The 18,975-nt window shown below is 38.6% G+C and overlaps 1 non-coding gene, 1 gene segment (V, D, J or C) and 1 further gene; 1 reads left to right on the top strand and 2 right to left on the bottom strand.

Annotated features, from left to right (window-relative positions):
* Window positions 1–18,975, bottom strand: part of Igk (immunoglobulin kappa chain complex) — a 3,171,119-nt gene that overhangs the window by 2,924,268 nt on the left and 227,876 nt on the right.
* Window positions 9,911–10,048, top strand: Gm22425. Its single transcript, XR_003956629.1, has one exon. It is a non-coding gene; the product is annotated as a small nucleolar RNA SNORA17 (small nucleolar RNA).
* Igkv14-130 (immunoglobulin kappa variable 14-130) lies at window positions 10,976–11,441 on the bottom strand. The segment is given in 2 exon segments: window positions 10,976–11,273; window positions 11,387–11,441. Coding segments are annotated over 2 exon segments (353 nt in total).

The raw sequence follows: 18,975 nt of genomic DNA, 5'->3' as shown, positions 1-18,975 counted from the left end.
ATAAGGATACGTAAAATCCATAATTAATCAAATAATAGCCTATAAGTAAAAATGTGCTAGCAGAGCCAGCCAGGATGCAAATGATGACAGATTTTGTGTGGTTTGCTGACTTAATCCCAGCTACATAAAAGGAAATATTAATTGTTTGGACCTCAAAATATTGAGTCAAAATTAGAATCCACCTAGTAGATATAATGATGAATTACAACCTAAAATACAATGCATAGAAATTATGTACTCAAATAGGGTCTTTTATTTAGAACTTAAAAGAAAAAATGAAATTCAAAATCAATCAAATCACAGTATTAACAATATAAAAAGTCTAACCTGAACATGGAAAAATATAGGATAATTCACTGAATAAGTTATACAGAAGAAACAGATTTTTTTTTTCAGTTTTATTTCTTTTTTTTTTCTTTTTTTAAAATATTTTTATTACATATTTTCCTCAATTACATTTCCAATGCTATCCCAAAAGTCCCCCATACCCTCCCCCCAACTCCCCTACCCACCCATTCCCACTTTTTGGCCCTGGAGTTCCCCTGTACTGGGGCATATAAAGTTTGCATGTCCAATGGGCCTCTCTTTCCAGTGATGGCCGACTAGGCCATCTTTTGATACATATGCAGCTAGAGTCAAGAGCTCTGGGGTAGTTAAACATCATAATTTGGTATAGAAAGTCTTTTTAAATCTATATAGGGAATGGCATAATTTATAATATAGTATAAGCATCCTGATTGGAAAGATCTAAGAGAAGTCAATAATCAGATGTTTTTATGGGACTATAAAGTAAAAACACTAAAAAGTACATCTACAAATGGTTCTACTACTAAAAGGATAATTATTATACAGTTGAAGTCTTAAAGTCTTGGGTACCTTTGCAGAGAAAGGAAAATTCATGTTCACACTGAAATTAGTAAAACAAATAAACAAACAAATGCTTGATAAGATTTCTTCCAGAAGTAGTTAGAACTAAGTGCGTAAATCTTCCTCATCTAGTAACAAGGATAACTTGGGATATTCAATACCAAGAATTTCTTTTGTAGGCAAAGAGAAACAAATTCTTCATGTAAATACCTTGGAACTGCTACAGAGTAAAATAGGCCAATAGGAAATTGTACATGTTGTATGAGCATTTTTTTTTTTTTTTTTTTTTAGTGCTTGCTATGAGTTGGGGAGAGGTGGTGACACCAGTGAGTTTTGTCATAGCAGTGCAGTTGAATACATAATTATGGTTCTGAAAACACAGACTATTTATTTGCCCCGAGGCAAATAAATGCAAATGAGCTCATGAATAATATGTATGTTCTTTCAATTTCCTCATTTATTTTATTATAAAAGCTATCAACTAAAGAGACGGTTATGAGCAAGGTGCAGAATTCCCTGCCTATGTTTGACAACGCCCTGTGCATGTATAACCATTTGAAAATAGAAAAATTAAAAGGCCTATTGAAGCAGTAACTGAGTTGCAATCTCTCTAGTAAAAAAAGCAAGAGCTATACCTCCCTCTACTGGAAGAATTTCAGGCCAATTCTCTAGCTCATTTTTGAAGACATCAGGAATGGAATAATTATAAAGCAATTTATGCTTATCAGAAGAGTCACACTAAAAATGTGTATACCTAATACCCAAACCTAAGATACCTGCAGAAATAAAATCATAACATTATTTAAATGGCATCAAATAGTAAGGATATTTTAGGTTTAGATTGGTTAAATTTGGTTTTGACATGAAATATCTTGGTTTCTCCATTTATGGTGATTTATATTTTTGAAGGGTAGAGTAACCTCAGCTGGCTTCTGTGGTATATTTGGATCTGTAAGACATCTGTTCAATATCTTTTGCCTTTTAGAGTCTTTGTTGAGAATTCTGGTGTTATTCCCAAGCATCTGTATTTATGTTACTTGGCATTTTCCGTGATAGTTTTACTATTCTTTCTTTGTTCTGTCATTTAGAGTTTTGATTATTGTGTAGTGAAAGTATTTATTTACTAGTCCAGTTTATTTGGTGTTCTGTATGCTTCTTGTATGTTTTTAGCCATCTCTTTTTCATGTTAGGGAAGTTTTCTTTTAAGAGTTTTTTAAAGATGATTTCTAGCCTTTGAACTGAGAATTTTCACCCTCTTCTATTCCTATTACTCTTACACTGGGAATCCTGAACAGCAGTAGCACCAAAATACTAACAGGCAACTTCATTTTGAGGAGGTAGTCTGAGGATACTGATCAGTCACTCCAAGGTGACAACTGAGCTTTCCCTAAAACTAAAATGTATGATTTTACCCTAGGGAGTAAAGGCAGACATTATTGATACAGTATGGATAGGAGGAAGAGTCATGCAGGCTTCTCAGGACCCCAAATCTCACAGAAAATATCTTCTATGTCAGGGTAGACAACAGTAAAATAACATGTGGTGCTTGGTAGTAAAAGAGCATTCTAAAAACTGCCAATCTGACCAACACCAGATGCATAAGTAAGTATGGTATTACAGAAACACAGGAAGAATGATATGTTTTTAGTGTTTATCCAAAAAGTATAAACATTAAATATTAAAATAGTTGTTATAGGAGTATAGTTTGAACAAATGTTAGAAGTGAGGATTGGGTCTCAATATTTTATCATAAATAGAGGAAGTTCTGATGAGTTCCCACTCTTAGTAACAGGCTATTAGCAGTTAATGGCTGCTTGGAAAGGCTGTGGTATTATTTGCAATGGTATATCCACTAACAAGCTGTTATGTTCTGGTACATAAGCCCCAGTTCATACCCATGCAAGCAAAGAAACTTAACTCACTGAGTCAAATAAAAAATTGCAGTCGAGAGCTTCAAAGTTAAAGAAGTTTCAGAGTTAAAGGGAAGAGAAGAATAGAGAGTGTAAATAAAATATAAAATGATTATTGTTTATGCTCATAAATTTTCAATGTATAATATGAGTGAAAAAAGCAAAATAAAGCAGAATAAAAAGCAAATGAAGAATATGGAATGACATTGAATGAATACAAGCTTATATTGTGAATCTGTATTAATCTATATTAATAAAATGGAATTTAAGCCCAAAGTGTAAAACGTGGAAAATGAAGTAAGTATAGGAGAGAGTTTAACAAAAGAATACATCTCAGTTTACTGCTGGCTTTACAGGACATTGATGAGTGACAAAGGCAGACAAGGCCTGTTGCAACAGAATGGGTTTGTACTCAGCTTCACCCCATCATTCCTAGTTGTTAAGAGGGCACCTGTTAACCATTCTTATAAGGCAGACACAATATTATTGATATTGTAGCCTATGGAACTAAAAAACAAAACAAACAAACAAATAAAACACCAAGCAGTCAGCTGTCACCTCAGGGCACACAGGCCCTCAGTATAACCCATGGTCTGGAGCTCCTCACCGGTTATCTAAATTATATTGTTGACAGCTGGGCCAATCCAAATAAGACTATTTTTATTAGTGTCTTCATCACTGTGGGAAGAATATATGAAACTTGAAAGCATTAATAAAACCCCAATTCCTCAGAGTCCACTCTACTGACCTTGAGTGTGAATTCCTTGCCTGATCCACTGTTACAAGTCTATGTGGAAGTTCAAAAAAACAATTTCAACTTTGTCAGTTAGGATCTGTGGAGAACGGGATGGTTCAGCAGGTACCAATGCAAATGTGTTTCCCCTACTTTGTATGAGGTTTGCACAAGAACTGCAAGGATAGATGCTTGATCTCCAGAGCAGTGACAGGGGCATCAAAAACACCACTTATGGGAGCTGAAATAATTACAGAGAAGTCCAAACCTGTAGAAATATTTCATTCACATTCTTTGGGGTTGCTTTTTTGATGGTTATTACAGATAAGGTGCTTATTTTACATACAATTTGTTATACACTAAAATTCCCATTTTATAAAGTAAAATGAAAGCACTAAGGTCCTTCTAGGCATATCACAAACATCCTGTTAGGTCCATCTGTTCCATTGTCTTCATTACAGCACACATTGTTGCCCATCTATATCCTCCTTACAGATGTGAACATCACAGTCCCTATCCTGTAGGATGAGACCAGGATTCTCATACTTAAAAAAACCACATGTGATCAACAGTGGACTCAGGGCTCATCCTACCTCCCCATTCTCCTCTCTCACTTCCCTGTGTTCTCACCAGAAATCCTGAACAACAGCAGCAACAACCACAACCTAACAGACAATTTCATTTGGAGCAGGCAGCCTGAGGAGACGATTAGTCATTGCAAGGATACAACTGAACTTTTATATCAGAGTGTCAATGGGTGTGTCCTCTGTAGGGAGCAATATGCAGAGGCCCTAGTGAGTGCTACAGTATACATAGAGGGAAGCATTATACAATTTCTCATAATTGAAAAAATTCACGCGAAATTTCTTCTATGTGAGGGGTGGTAATAGTGAAACAATATGTGGTGGTCAATAGGAAAAAAAATATGCTTATACTAGTGTATCAGGACGACACCAGATGTATAATAAGAGCTGTATGGCAAAAACACAGGAAGGACAGACACGTATTAAATGGTTCTCTACAAGCTGAATAACTATGCTTTTCCTCAAGTTTACAGAGAAATATCTGTCTTTTTATGAATGGTAGATGTAAAAATTAGTTACTATCTCTCCTATGTTTTATTTAATTTGTCTCCATGGGAGTAGAAAAATAAATGAAACTACTAGGAATGCATATATTAAGTGTTTATCATAAAATGAAAACTGCACATTAAGTAAATTATCATTTGCAGCCCACACCTCTACCATCAATCCCAGAGGCCTGTAGCCATCAGGAAGATCCAGGTGAGATGGCTACCCAAATTCCCTGACTGCAGGTCTTTTTTTTTTTTTTAATATTTTTTATTACATATTTTCCTCAATTACATTTCCAATGCTATCCCAAAAGTCCCCCATACCCTCCCCCCCACTTCCCTACCCACCCATTCCCATTTTTTTGGTACTGGGGCATATACAGTTTGCAAGTCCAATGGGCCTCTCTTTCCAGTGATGGCCGACTAGGCCATCTTTTGATACATATGCAGCTAGAGTCTGACTGTAGGTCTTACTGAGCAAACCCAGCAGCTACAAGTTCAGCCCTTCCCCCCTCTGCATTCCATTGCTTTGGCCACAGCTCTACCTACATTCCTGGAAGCCTCTTGCAACCTGGAAAAACCAGGTAAGATCACCAAGCAGCAAGCCCCTGCCCATTGGCTCCCCTAGCAAGCCCAGTAGCTATGAGTTCTGCCCTGTCCCATCTGTGCTCCACTTTCCAGTCCACACCTCTACCTGCCATCCCAGAGGTCTACAACCCTGAAGGACCACCATCCAGAAGACCTCCAGCTCTTCAGCTCTTCCTGCATCCCTGGAGGCCTGGCTCCACCATCAGCAACCAGAGGCCTGAAGCCACCAGGCACTTCCAACTCTGCCTGCATGCCTGGAAGTCTGCTGACTTCAGGGACTACCATATCTAGATGCAATCCCAGAGGCCTGCTCACATCAGGGACTTCCAGGCCTGCCAACATTAGGGACAACCAGATGGCTAAAGGACAGAGTAAGTATACAATCAAAAAAAAAAAAAAAAACCAATACTCAAATGGTGTGCCTTAGGGATGTTAACATCCCTGCAGACAGCACACCACTGGGATGGAGCAGTTGAGACTAAGCAGTTCATTTTACTAAGGCTATTGTTCTCTGCCCTTATCCTCAGATGATCGTTTTTGTCTGTATACAGCAAATGTTGCACTGACTTCTATGTCATCCATGGCCTCTTCCTCCTGCTGACACTACCAGTCAGCATCTCCTCATTTAGCCTTCTTACTGTCCAGGAATACATCTGTGGAGGTTGCTTCTGGCTTCCTGATTTCTTTTCTTTCCTGTTTCCGGTTCTACAGTCTAGCCTAGTCTCTGACATACACAGTGATAGAATAGACTTCTCCTCAAGTTCCAGCCTGCCAAGCAAGAATTACCAAAACATTAAATATCATCAATGGTGTTCAAGATTGTAAGTGCTGTGAGCTTTTTATGTGGGTAAGAATAACAGAGTGGTCTGGTTTCGTTTGTGGTACTCCCATCACTGAGTCCCACCAAGAGAGTTCTCCTTTGAGTTGCAGGTTTTTTCCCACTTTGTACTCTATTCTTTCAGCTTCCTCTTGCTAATCTGATTTCTTAGTTTTTAAGGTTGCTTTTATTTAATTTTATGGATGAGTGGTTTTACTTGCATTTATGCATGAAAATGTGCATGCTTGTGTCCAAGAAAGTAAAAAGAAGTCAGCAGATTCCATAAAATAGGAGTTATCAATGTTTGTAAACCACCAGGTGCATGCTAAGAACTGAACCCAAGTCCTCTGCAAGACCAGCCAGTGCTCCGAACTGTGTTCCTCTCAGTAGCCCTTCCCACTACCTCTTCCAAGATTTCTCATATTCTTTCTCTCTTGTTCTTTTGAATTTAACAGTCCTGGGCTATCCATGGTGTCATAACTCAGAAAACTCTAAACATTCACCTCTCCCCAGGAGTCCCATTAATCCCCTTTTGCTTCAAATTTTACTTTGATGAAACTGAAAGTAATAATTTTGGTGTATTCGTCTGTAAGTTTTCAAGTATCTCTGATCCCTAGCTGTGGTAAATGAAGTTCAGAGCTCTCATCACTCTAACGATTTTGCTTTGGCAAATCACCCAGGCTTTAAGTCATGGAATTTCTCACACATTTCCTTCCTTATGTCCTGTCTATCTGTGCCTTAGGAAAGGGAGACAGGATGTTATTCTCCAGTCTTACAAACTCCACACTCACCTTTTATATTTGAACCATTTCGCTGTTTGCCCAACGGCTTGTATTACTTAAAAATTGACTACTGTCACTCTGATGCACACAGAGAATTGTTTCTCCAAACAATTACCTTAGATTTTGTCATATCAAGGTAAAGGCAATGCTAAACTACAATATGCTATATAATAAGTATGTTTATGAATCACAGATATGATGAATTTAAGTGATCTTGGATTTAAGTGATCTGAGTTTTTTCGTGTCACATTTCAGAAATCTCTAAAGGTCTTCTCCCCAAAACTCACATTACCCTCCTTAAGGAAGATAAATCACAATGCTGTACTTAAAGGATGCAAAATTGAGTAAGATAATATCATAAGCAAAAGAGAATAGAAAATCTTTGACTGTTTTTCATGTATTATAATGGTCTGTTTTGCTTTAGGCGTGGATAGATAAAAGGTCATATGTAGAGAGATTATCTATATATCATCTACCTGTCTTTCTGTCTGTCTGTCTATTCACCATGTGTGCACTGAAAGTCCTAAAATCTGAGGGTTGCTAGCTTTATAAGTAGTTTTATAACTGAAAATAAGTTTCCAGGCTTATGTACATTTTTTTCAGTTATACTTATTACAGCTATCATAATGGCTACAACATCACAGTTTCTTTAAAAATTATATTTTTTCTGAAGAATGAAGACAGAAAATATTCACTGAGATGGAAACATTGGGAAAAGAACAGGCTCATGCTTTGGTCTTCATGCTGTTATGGTTAATGATGATAATGACTGCATGCAGTAAGCAAAGACAAAAATGTCTCCCCTTATAGACGAGCCGGTGTCAGCACTAAAACTTCTGGCATAATAGAGAAACTTTGTTATATTATTTTAAAAAAATCCAACAAAGTTGTTTGGGTTGTAAGTTGAGACAGGGATATAGAGGAAAGGAATAAAGTAAATTTTATTTTGGTGTCTCTTCCTCATGTTCCTCATCCACTCCTTCTCCTTCTGATTCACCACTTTGTTTCCTGTGGGGCTGTGAAAGTCAGTCAGGTTCCTGGGTGAGCTAAGGTTAGAAAACCTTGTGACCCTAAATGGATGGTGGACATTTTGCCTGATGCCCAGCCACTAGGCTCCTGTCACTGGACCCAACACTCCATAGATTTGAGGCCTTAAGTCAGGTAAGGGCAATGCCCCAATCCTCTCCACGAGTAGAGGACATGATCTGTTGTCACATAGCATCAAGACAGATCTCCATTTTACTAAAGTATCTACAGGCCTAGAAGTTTAGCCAATAAACTTTCCTTCCCAGACACTCATCCCTGCAAAAGGTATTTAACCTCAGGCCTGTGGGGTACAGTTTTACACATCCACTTTCTGCCATAACAATAAATGCCTTAAAACCATGGACTGCCTCTTTTCACCCATATCCACCATGAGGAGCCATGGAGGCCTTTGCCTAGAGGGCCACTGTCTAATCTCCCATAGAAGGCCTCTCTCTGTGCTTCCAGCCACGACTGCTACCCACCCCGAGCAAAGCTCAAGCCCGCCAGGAACAACCAAGGACTCTCTCCCTGCTGGACCAGCCGCTAGAGCTCCCCTCTTTTCCCTCTTGGCCTGGATTAGACCCAGCATGCTAGCCCCACTCCGTTCTCAGCACTTCTGTGGCTCCAAGCAGCCCCTGGGTGTCGAAGAGCATGGAAACCAGACGGACCCGGCCACCTTGCAGGCCCAGTGACTCCTGAACCTTCTTCAGCTATCCCCGGGACATCAGACTGTGCTTCCCCACCCCAGAGCAGTATCCCATGGCTTCCCTCCAGCCTGACACTTACCCAGAGACTGCATGGGGTAAGCGAGGTCAAACTCCATCATTCTGCCTCCCTGAGCCATGCCACGTGGTAGAGCAGATGCAGGAACCATAACCCTACAGTTTCCCTCTTGGGAGGCATCGTGATCTAGTTGAATGTATTTCTCAAGACGACGGGCACTTAACATTACACACTGTATCCATATAGTTCATCCTTTTGACAATTAAGGAAAATAATTACGTAATTATCTCTATAGTGTTTTAAAATCACTTATGTGAAAATCATTAAATCTACATCATAAATCTTTAAAGAAGAAAGCATAGTCACAAAAGTATCTTTCTGTCATGTACTGTCTATAAAACTCAGTCAAATATAATACTCAGTGGAGAAATATTGGGCATTTATGCCCCAGATTCTACAAAACCAAGATGTCTACTTTCCATTTGTACCTAAAATATCACAGTCACAACAAATTTAATAAGAAATGAGCAATGAAATGAATGAAATAAAATGACTGCTAATAATATTAGTATACAAATTCATAAATAAAGGAAATTCGACATAGATATTTGAAAGTAATCACAATAAAATCTCTACATACACTGAGAACAGAAAAATACCCCTATACATTAAAAGGCATGCAAGTGAATAGAGCATTTATCTGTGTTCATACTATAAATTGCTTTTTTAAAAATGAATTTATGTATTGTTCTAATGTCCCTAAATTTATGTGCATGTCTATGAGCATTAAAAGACAGAACATGGTACTGGGTCCACAGAAACTGAAATTAAAGTCATCTGTGTGGTGGTTAAGAGCACTGATTGTTCTTTCAGAAGTTCTGAGTTCAATTTCCAGCACCCACATGACGACTTACAACCATCTGTAATGGTAATAGATTCCATCTTCAGGTGTGTGTGTCTGTCTGTATGTCTGTGTTTCTATGTGTTTGTGTGTGTGTGTTTGTGTGTGCCTGTGTGAATACAGAGAACTCATTTATATTTAATAAATGAATAAATAAATAATTTTTAAAAATAGCCATCGGTCACCTTATGGTAGCTGAGAATCAAACCCATGTCCCTTTAGATAAGCAAAAGCTCTTAAACACTGGAATTTCTCTCCAGTCATGTACATGAGATTTAAATGGGTATCATCAGCAGTTTGCTAATAAAATCATTGTAATGCAGATAATATTGCTGAGTTTCAAAAGTTGATAAACTCAATCTGCAATTTATGTAGATAGTCAAATGACATCACAATGAGGGAAATTGGAACTCTAAAAATGTGGTATTATGTCTTCTGACTTTATTCTTCTCTGTTGTATAAAATTAGAGTGTTCAAGACTGTGGTGCACTCCTGCCTCCCAGATACATTGCAGGTGTGCCTTTTGTGTCATATGAGTGTCAGTAGGAAGCAGAGAAGAGAGAGACTATTTCTATGCTCAACTCAATATCCTGACCTATGATCATCTGAATGATTAGTAGCCTAACATTCCCTGAGATAAGTAAGCCTAAGACAGTCTGAATGGCATGAGATAAGGGCAGACAGTCTTCCAGAATGGGGAGCCAGAGACTAAAAGAAACCTACCCATAACCAGGGCCATGGGCATGAGTGAGCCTGAGACAGACAATACTTTCAAGGGGCTGCTCAGTTAGACAAGGTGGGAAATTGTTAGAGACCATATCGTGAAAAAGTAAGCCTTTCACAGTTTCCCACCCTAACAAGCCAAATGGCCTGGTGTTAAGGAGCCGGTCACCCCCTCCTCCCTATTCCCTTCCTGGCACCTGAGGCCATAAAAGCTGAATTATAATCCCCTCTTCCTTATCTCTTCCTGAATCCCAAGACTTCCAAGGACATGAGTGATGTGCTGAGCTCAGCCTGACATCCAGTACTGTTAAGGAGGAATCTACATTCCGGAGATAAGACTCAAATTGCCTCCTGCCTGCAGTCTGAATTCGGCCTTCATGTCCCCAGATGCCCACTTCTTTGTTCTTTGTTCATTCCCCCTCAGCCCCTCCCTATTTCCCCTCGCAGTGTACTTATAACCTGGTGTTTCAGCCTAATAAACTGAGACCTTGACAGGAATCCTCCTTGGTCTCTGCTCTTTTTTCTCGATCATTTCTCTTCCAGGTTTGCGGCCCCCCTTGCATTCACAAATAACAGGGTCCTGCTGGACAGGACAGGAAATGAGCCCAAAGTGGGGAAGGAGCTAGCCTGATAATACCACCAGTATGAGACAATAATGCATGACCAGGAATACCACACCTAAGACCACACCTGACATGACCCAGGACTCTCAGAGAGACATGTGACATCTGAAAACTACTTAGAGTGGATGATTCATGAGGAGAGGCAGATGGGTCAGCCAAGCCTCTCACTTCTGCTTCCATAGGGTTTATGTTATGACTTGTATCACTGTGGGAGGAAACTCATAAAACTGTAGACAGTAATAGTCTGCAAAATCTTCAGACTCCAGGTTGCTGATTGTCAGAGAATAGTCTGACCCAGACCCACTGCCACTGAACCTTGATGGGACCCCTTCTGCCAGTTCAGTTGCATAATAGATCAGGAATGAAGGGGGTTTCCCTGGTTTCTGCTGATACCAGTTTAAATTCTTAACAATGTCTTGAGTTGCCTGGCAAGTGATGGTTATTCTGTCTCCCAGAGATGCAGACATAGAGGATGGAGACTGGGTCATCTGGATTTCACATCTGGCACCTAGAAGTGGAGACATAGGTACATATCCACATAGGTAAGCATGATTAAAGAGGACAGTCCCCAAATGCCAGTCAACACTAATCACAGTGAAATTCCATTTTTATTCATTTTACCTGGGAACCAGAGCAACAAGATCCCAAGAAACTGAGCAGGAGCCCTCATGTCCATGCTGAGTCCTGACTACAATGACAATGGCACAGGACATGATGGTATATGACGAAGTCCCCAAGGCTGTACAGTGAGTGTATGCAAATAATTCTGAACCAGATATTGCTGGGTACAGGTGCAGGACTTACTCATCTGAGCACTTAGCACAAGCCCAGAGTCCCCAGACACCTAAGGTCAAACCACTTGTATGTCTCCAAAGAATGAATTTCTTTTTCAAAGATTTAAAATTATAGATGTTATTTCTTTTTATTTAAGGCATTTTTATTAGATATTTTCTTCATTTACATTCTAATTTAGGCACTTTATATTTTGAATAATATATTTCAAAGGTATACTGGGTTAATATAGAAGAATATCCTGCTGTCAGGGAATATACAAGAGAAAAGAAACTATTAGATCTTTCAAAACTCAATGAAATAGTTTTGACTGGTTAATAATATTACGTGTTCCCCTTGTTTAAATTAGACATTTCTTGAAATTGAAAGGACAGTTGTTCATAACCATTTGTATTGAGTTAAAACATAAGATTTTACAACTTTAACTTTGCTAGCTAGAGTCCAAAGAAAGGAAATACACAGTAGATGCACATATAACACCTTGATCTCAAGAAACTGTGTCACTTGAAGTTCTGACTCAATGTGAAGATGGAGGTACTATCATACTTACCAACTAAATGGGTACAACTTTTGCTAAGTTTTGGATCCTCTGTATGTTTCCCTTTTCTATCAGTTGAGACAATTTCCCATATTTTCTAAACATGAAGGATTAACTAGTGTTGATAGTATTGAGTACTATAACAGAAACACTGCTATATTCATTTTTTGTTCTTGAACAATAACTGGACAGGAGCCTTGCTGTCTGCATGTAGGTCCCAGTCTCCAAATAAGTTATGGTGCAGAAATGTTTGTGAATCCTTATAACCCAAATATTGAATACCACAGATCACAAATCTATGTGTTTTTTTAGGACTGTCCAACCTTATTCATCCTCAGGACAAATCCCATCTATGCAGTCTTCAGAACTTTGTCCTAAGCCAGGGTTCCCTTGGGGTCATTTAGCAACTAACTACGGAAGGTGCTATAATGTTGCAGCATGAGTCAGAATAAGCTGATTTTCCAAGGGCCTGGATTTGAGTCATGTGTGAGAACAAACATCTAGTCATAAGGCAGCTTCGTCACTATACAGAGCACCACCCCCATCAGGGTATGACACAACAGCTTTTAGATGGATCCATAGTAATGCTACCTTCTCTGCTTCTTCTCTGAGCTCTCTTTCTATTGATATATAACTTTTCCCACATGATACAGGTTATGAGGAAGATTCACTCAGGATACTTTTAGTGGATGTTAATAGGCAGATGACAGTTACTTTCAACTTAAAACAAGTGAATCATTAGTATGCGGGGCATCTGGTATCTGGATTCTTACCACACCCCCTTCAATGATATGTGCAAATATGAAGGGAATTCCAGAAACACTCAACTTTTCTTTATCATTAGGCCGTAGATTGCATTAAATTCTAAATAATTTTGTTTTTTGGATTGTACCTTCCTATGAAAGTGTGTGTTGATGGTATAACAGTGAGTATTGCTGCCTTTTTAAAAATTTTTATTGCTCATTTTATTTATTTACTCTCAAATGTTGTCCCCTTTCCCAGTTTCTCCTCTACAAGCCCCCTATTCCTTCCTGCCTCTCCCTGCCTCTATGAGAGTGCTCTTCCACCTGCCATTCCAAGCTGTCTAATCAGCCTAGTGTCTGCCTATTCTGGGTAATCAAGCCTCCACTAGACCAAGAGGCTCTACTCCTAGTGATACCAAATGAGGCAGTCCTCTACTACATATCTAGCTGGAGCTGTGGGTATCCCCTGTGTACTCTTTGGTTGGTGATTTAGTCCCTGGGAGCGTTGGTGGGTCTGGTTGGTTGATGTTGTTCTTCCTATGAGTATGCAAAATCCTTCAGCTCCTACTGTCCTTTCCCTAACTTCCCTCATAGGGGTCCCACACTCAGTCCAATGTCTGGCTGTGTACCACCACATCTGTATTGGTCAGGATCTGGCAGAGCCTCTCAGGAGACAACTGTATCAGGCTCCTATCAGCAAGCATTTCTTGGCATCTGCAATAGTGTCTGGGCTTAGTGTCTGCATGTGAGATGGATACCCTGGTGGGGCAGTCTCTGGATGGCTTTTCCTTCAGTCTCTGATCCATTCTTTGCCCCTGTATTTCCTTTAGACAGGAGCAACACTGGGTTAAAATTTAGGAGATGGGTGGGTAGACCCACCCCTCAACCAAGGGGCCATGCCTAACCTGTGGATATGGTCTAGACAGGTTCTCCCTCCCATTTGTGGGGTATTTCAGCAAATGTCATCCTTGTGGGGTCCTGAGAGGCTCTTGCTTTCCCAGCATCTGGGACTTTCTGGTGGCTACATCCAGCTCCCCATCCCCCATCGCTATACATCTCTGTTCAATTTTCTGACCCTCTTTACATCTCCTCCTTCTCACCCCATACTTGATTATTACCTTCTTTTAATTCTCCCCCTCTTCTCTTCCTCCCAAGTCCCTCCCCCCTTTACTTCACTTAATTATTCTGTTCCCCCTTTTAACTAGTACTGAAGCATCCACACTTTGGTCTTCCTTCTGCTTGAGTTTCATGTGCTCCATGAGTTGTATTGTGGTTATTCCACACACTTTGCCAAATATTCACTTATCGGTGAGTACATACCATGTGTGGTCTTATGATTTATGACTGAGTAATCTCACTCAGAATGATATTTTCTAGATGCATTGATTTGCCTGTGAATTTTATGAAGTCATTTTAATAGCTAAGTAGATTTCAATTGTGTAAATGTACCACATTTTCGGTATCTATTTCTCTGCTGAGGGACATCTGGGTTGTTTCCAGCTTCTGGTTATTATAAATATGGCAGCTATGAGCATGGTGGGGCATATGTCCTTGTTATATGTTGGAGTATCTTTTGGGTATATACCCAGGAGTGGTATAGCTGGGTCCTCATGTAGTACTATGTTCAATTTTCTGAGGAACTGCCAGCCTGACTTCCAGAGTGGTTGTACCAGCTTGCAATCCTACCAGCAACAGAGGAGTGTTTCACCTCTGCTCATGTGTTCTAGGATTTTCCACATGTTCTCTTCTATTTGATTCATTGTAAATAGTTTTATATAGAGGTAATTGATCCACTTAGACTTGAACTTAATACAGAGACATAAGAATGGATCAATTTGCATTCTTCTACTTGCTGACCTTCAGTTGAACCAGCACCATTTGTTGAAAATGCTGTCTTTTTTCCACTGGATGATCAAGTGAACACAGGTGTGTGGGTTCATTTCTGAGTTTTCAGTTCTATTCCATTGATCTACCTGCCTGTCACCATGCCGATTTTATCACAACTGCTCTGTAGTACAGCTTGAGGTCAGAAATGTTGATTCCCTAAGATGTTCTTTTATTGTTGAGAATAGTTTTCACTATCCTGGGTTTTTGTTATTCAAAATGTGTTGGGGCCAGCCTGCAGCGCTCATGTCTGGTTTGGAGCCTGGAAGGCATCTTGAAACTGGAAGAGAAGAGGGAATCTAGGGGGGATGAGAAAAAATGGAACCAAGACAACTAGTCTGCTCAAGGTTCAAAATTTTAATGGCGGACACGCTTTATAAAGGAGAGGGGAAAGCCCATTCCCGCCAAATCATCCTTGGAGCCTTGCTGCAGGTGACCAAGTGTAGGATCAATGTAGGTAGGCCGACTCCCAGGAGGTAGTAGCAGCGGCAGTGGCTGAACAATAGAGTGATCCAGAGAGGCAGGCTCCACCCTAATTAATCTCCTTAGTAGCAACAAAGTCAAGGTCTGGTTCAGCCTGCTTCAGGCTTGTGGGAAACTACACAAATGAATTTTAGAATTGCTCTTTCTAACTCTATAAAGAATTGAGTTGGATCAGATCACATTGAAGTGTGCATTTATTTCTGGGTCTTCAATTCTATTGCACTGATCTACCTTTCTATCTATGTATTAATGCCATGCTTTTTTAAAAAAAATCACTGCTCTGTAATACAGCTTGAGTTCAAGGAAGGTGATTCCACCAGAAGTTCTCTTGTTGTTGAGAATTGTCACTAATCTAGGTTTTTTGTTATTCCGGATAATTTGGAGAATTTCTCTTTCTACCTCTCTGAAGAATTGTGTCGGAATTTTGATGGGGTTTTCGTTGAATCTGTAGATTGCTTTCAGCAATACAACCATTTTTAATATATTAATCTTGCCAATCCATGAGCATGGGAGATCTTTCCATTTTCTAAGGTCTTCTTTGATTTCTTTCTTCAGAAGCTTGAAGTTCTTGTCATACAGATCTTTCGCTTGTTGGGTTAGAGTCACACCAACATATTTTATATTGTTTGTGACTATTATGAAGGGTGTAGTTTCCCTAATTTCTTTCTCAGCCCCTTTATCCTTTGTATATATGAAGGCTACTGATTTGTTTGAGTTAATTTTATATCCAGCCACTTTGCTCAAGTTTGGGGTCACTTATGTATACTATCATATCATCTGCAAATAGTGTTATTTTGAATTCTTTCTTTCCGATTTGTATCCCTTTGACCTCCATTTGTTGTCTAATTGTTCTGGCTAGAACTTCAATTGCTATATTGAATAGACAGGGAGTGAGTGGGCAGACTTATTTCGTCCCTGATTTTAGTGGAATTGCTTCAAGTTTCTCTCTACTTTCTTTGATGTTGGCTACTGGTTTGCTGTATATTGCATTTACTATGTTTAGGTATGGGCCTTGAGTTCCTGATCCTTCCAAGACGTTTACCATGAAGGGGTGTTGAATTTTGACAAGTGCTTTCTGAGCATCTAATGAGATGATCATGTGTATTTTTTTCCTTAGAGTTTGTTTATGTAGTGGATTACATTAATGGAATTCTGTATATTTAAGCATACCTGTATTCCTGGGTTGAACCATACTTGATTGTGGTGAATGATTTTTTTGATGTGTTCTTGGATTCGGTTTGTAAGAACTTAATTGAGTATCCTTGCATTGATACTAATAAAAGAAATTGGTCTGAAGTTCTCTTTCTTTGTTGGGTCTTTGTGTTGTTTTGGTATCAGCATTAATTGTGGATTCATAGAACAAATTGGGTGGTGGTCTTTCTGTTTCTATTTTGTGAAATAGTTTGAAGACTATTGGTATTAGGTCTTTGAAGAACTCAGAATTCTGCACTTAAAACCATCTGGTCCTGGGCTTTTTTTGTTGGAAGACTTTTAAAGATGACTTGTATTTCTTTAGAGGTTATGGGACTATTTAGATTGTTTATCTGATCCTGATTTAACTTTGGCACCTGGCATGAGTCTACAAAATTGTCCATTTCGTCCAGGTTTTCTAGTTTCGTTTAGTAAGGCTTTTGTAGTAGAATCTGATAAGTTTTTGATTCTTGACAGTTTCTTTTGTTATATTTCCCTTTTCATTTTTGATTTTGTTAATTTGGATACTGTATGTCATCTTGTTAGTCTGGTTAAGGGCTTATCTATCTTGTTGATTTTCTCAAAAACAAAACAAAACAAAACAAAACAAAAAAACAGCTACTGGTTTGGTTGATTCTTTGTATAGTTCTTTTCTTTCTACTTGGTTCATTTCAGCCTTGAGTTTGATTATTTCCTGCCATCTATTCCTCTTGGGTGAATTTGCTTCTTTTTGTTCTACAGCTCTCAGGTGTGCTGTCAAGCTGCTAGTGTGTGCTCTCTCCAGTTTCTTTTTAGAGGAACTCAGAGCTATGGGGTTTCCTCTTAGTGCTGCTTTCATTGTGACCCATAGTTTGGGTATGATATACCTTCATTTTCATTAAATTCTAAAAATAAAAGTCTAATTTCTTTTTTTATTTCTTCCTTGAATAAGTTATCATCGAGTAGAGCATTTCTCAGCTTCCAGGTGTATGTGGGCTTTCTATTATTTTTGTTGTTATTGAAGACCAGCCCTAGTCTGTGGTGATCTGATAGGGTGCATGGCATTATTTCAATCTTCTGATATCTGTTGAAGCCTGTTTTATGACCAATTATATGGTCAGTTTTGGAGAAGGTACCATGAGGTGCTAAGAAGAAGGTATATTCTTTTGCTTAAAGAAGAAATGATACAAATATCTGTTAATTTCATTTGTTTCATAAATTCTGTTTGTTTCACAGTGTCTCTGCTTAGTTCCTGTTTCCATAATTTGTCAATTGCTGAGAGTGGGGTGTTGAATTCTCCCACTGTATGAGGTGTAGTGTGTGCTTTGGGCTTTAGTAAAGTTTCTTTTATGAATGCGGGTACCCTTGCATTTGGAACATAGATGTTCAGAATTGAGAGTTCGTCTTGGTAGATTTTTCCTTTGATGAGTATGAAGTGTCTTTCCTGTATTTTATGATAAATTTTGGTTAAAAGTCTATTTTGTTTGATATTGGAATGGTTACTCCAGCTTGTTTATTGGGACCATTTATTTGGAATTTTTTTGTTTAACCTTTTACTCCTAGGTATTTTCTGTCTTTGCCTTGAGGTGCATTTGCTGTATGCATCAAAATGCTGGGTCCTGTTTACATATCCAGTCTGTAAGTCTATGTCTTTTTATTGGTGAATTAAGTCCATGATGTTAAAAGATATTAAGGAATAGTGATTGTTGCTACCTGTTAGTTTTATTGTTAGATGTGGATTTATATTTGTGTGTCTATCTTCTTATTGGTTTGTTGAATGAAGATTACTTTCTTGCTTTTTCTAGGGTGTAGTTTCCCTCCTTGTGCTGGAGTTTTTCATCTGTTATCCTTTGTAGGGCTTGATTTGTAGAAAGATATTGTGTAAATTTGGTTTGTTATGGAGTATCTTGGTTTCTCTGTCTTTGGTAACAGAGAGGGTTTTTTGTTTGTTTGTTTGTTTTGTTTTGTTTTTTGTTTTTTGGTATAGTCACCTGCGTGGCACTTGTATTCTCTTACAGTCTGTATGACATTTGTCAAGGATCTTATAGCTTTCATAGTCTCTGGTGACAAGTCTGGTGTAATTCTGATATCTTAGCCTTTTTATGTTACTTGACTCTTTTTCTTTACTGCTTTTAATATTCTTTCTTTGTTTTGTGCATTTGATGTTTTGACTATTATATGATGGGGGGATTTCTTTTCTGGTTCAATCTATTTGGAGTTCTGCAGGCTTCTTATATGTCTATGGGAATTTCTTTCTTTAGGTTAGGAAAGTTTTCTTCTATAATTTTATTGAAGATATTTATTGGCCCTTTAAGTTGGGAATCTTCACTCTCTTATATACCTATTATCCTTAGGTTTCATCTTCTTACTGGGTCCTGGATTTCCTGGATGTTTTGGGTTAGGAGCTTTGCTTTTTGCATTTTTTTTTACCTTTGTGTCAATGTTTTCTATGGTATCATCTAAACCTGAGATTCTCTCTTGTCTCTTGCATTCTCTTGGTGATGCTTGAATCTATGACTCCTGATCTCTTTCATAGGTTTTCTATCTCCAGGTTTGTCTACCTTTGTGATTTCTTTATTGTTTTTATTTACATTTTTAGA

This window comes from Mus musculus, chromosome 6 (genome assembly GCF_000001635.26).
Source record: "Mus musculus strain C57BL/6J chromosome 6, GRCm38.p6 C57BL/6J".
Taxonomy (NCBI): Eukaryota; Metazoa; Chordata; class Mammalia; order Rodentia; family Muridae; genus Mus; species Mus musculus.
The sequence above is the reverse complement of the archived record's forward strand: the minus strand, read 5'-3'. Positions and strand labels throughout refer to the sequence as shown.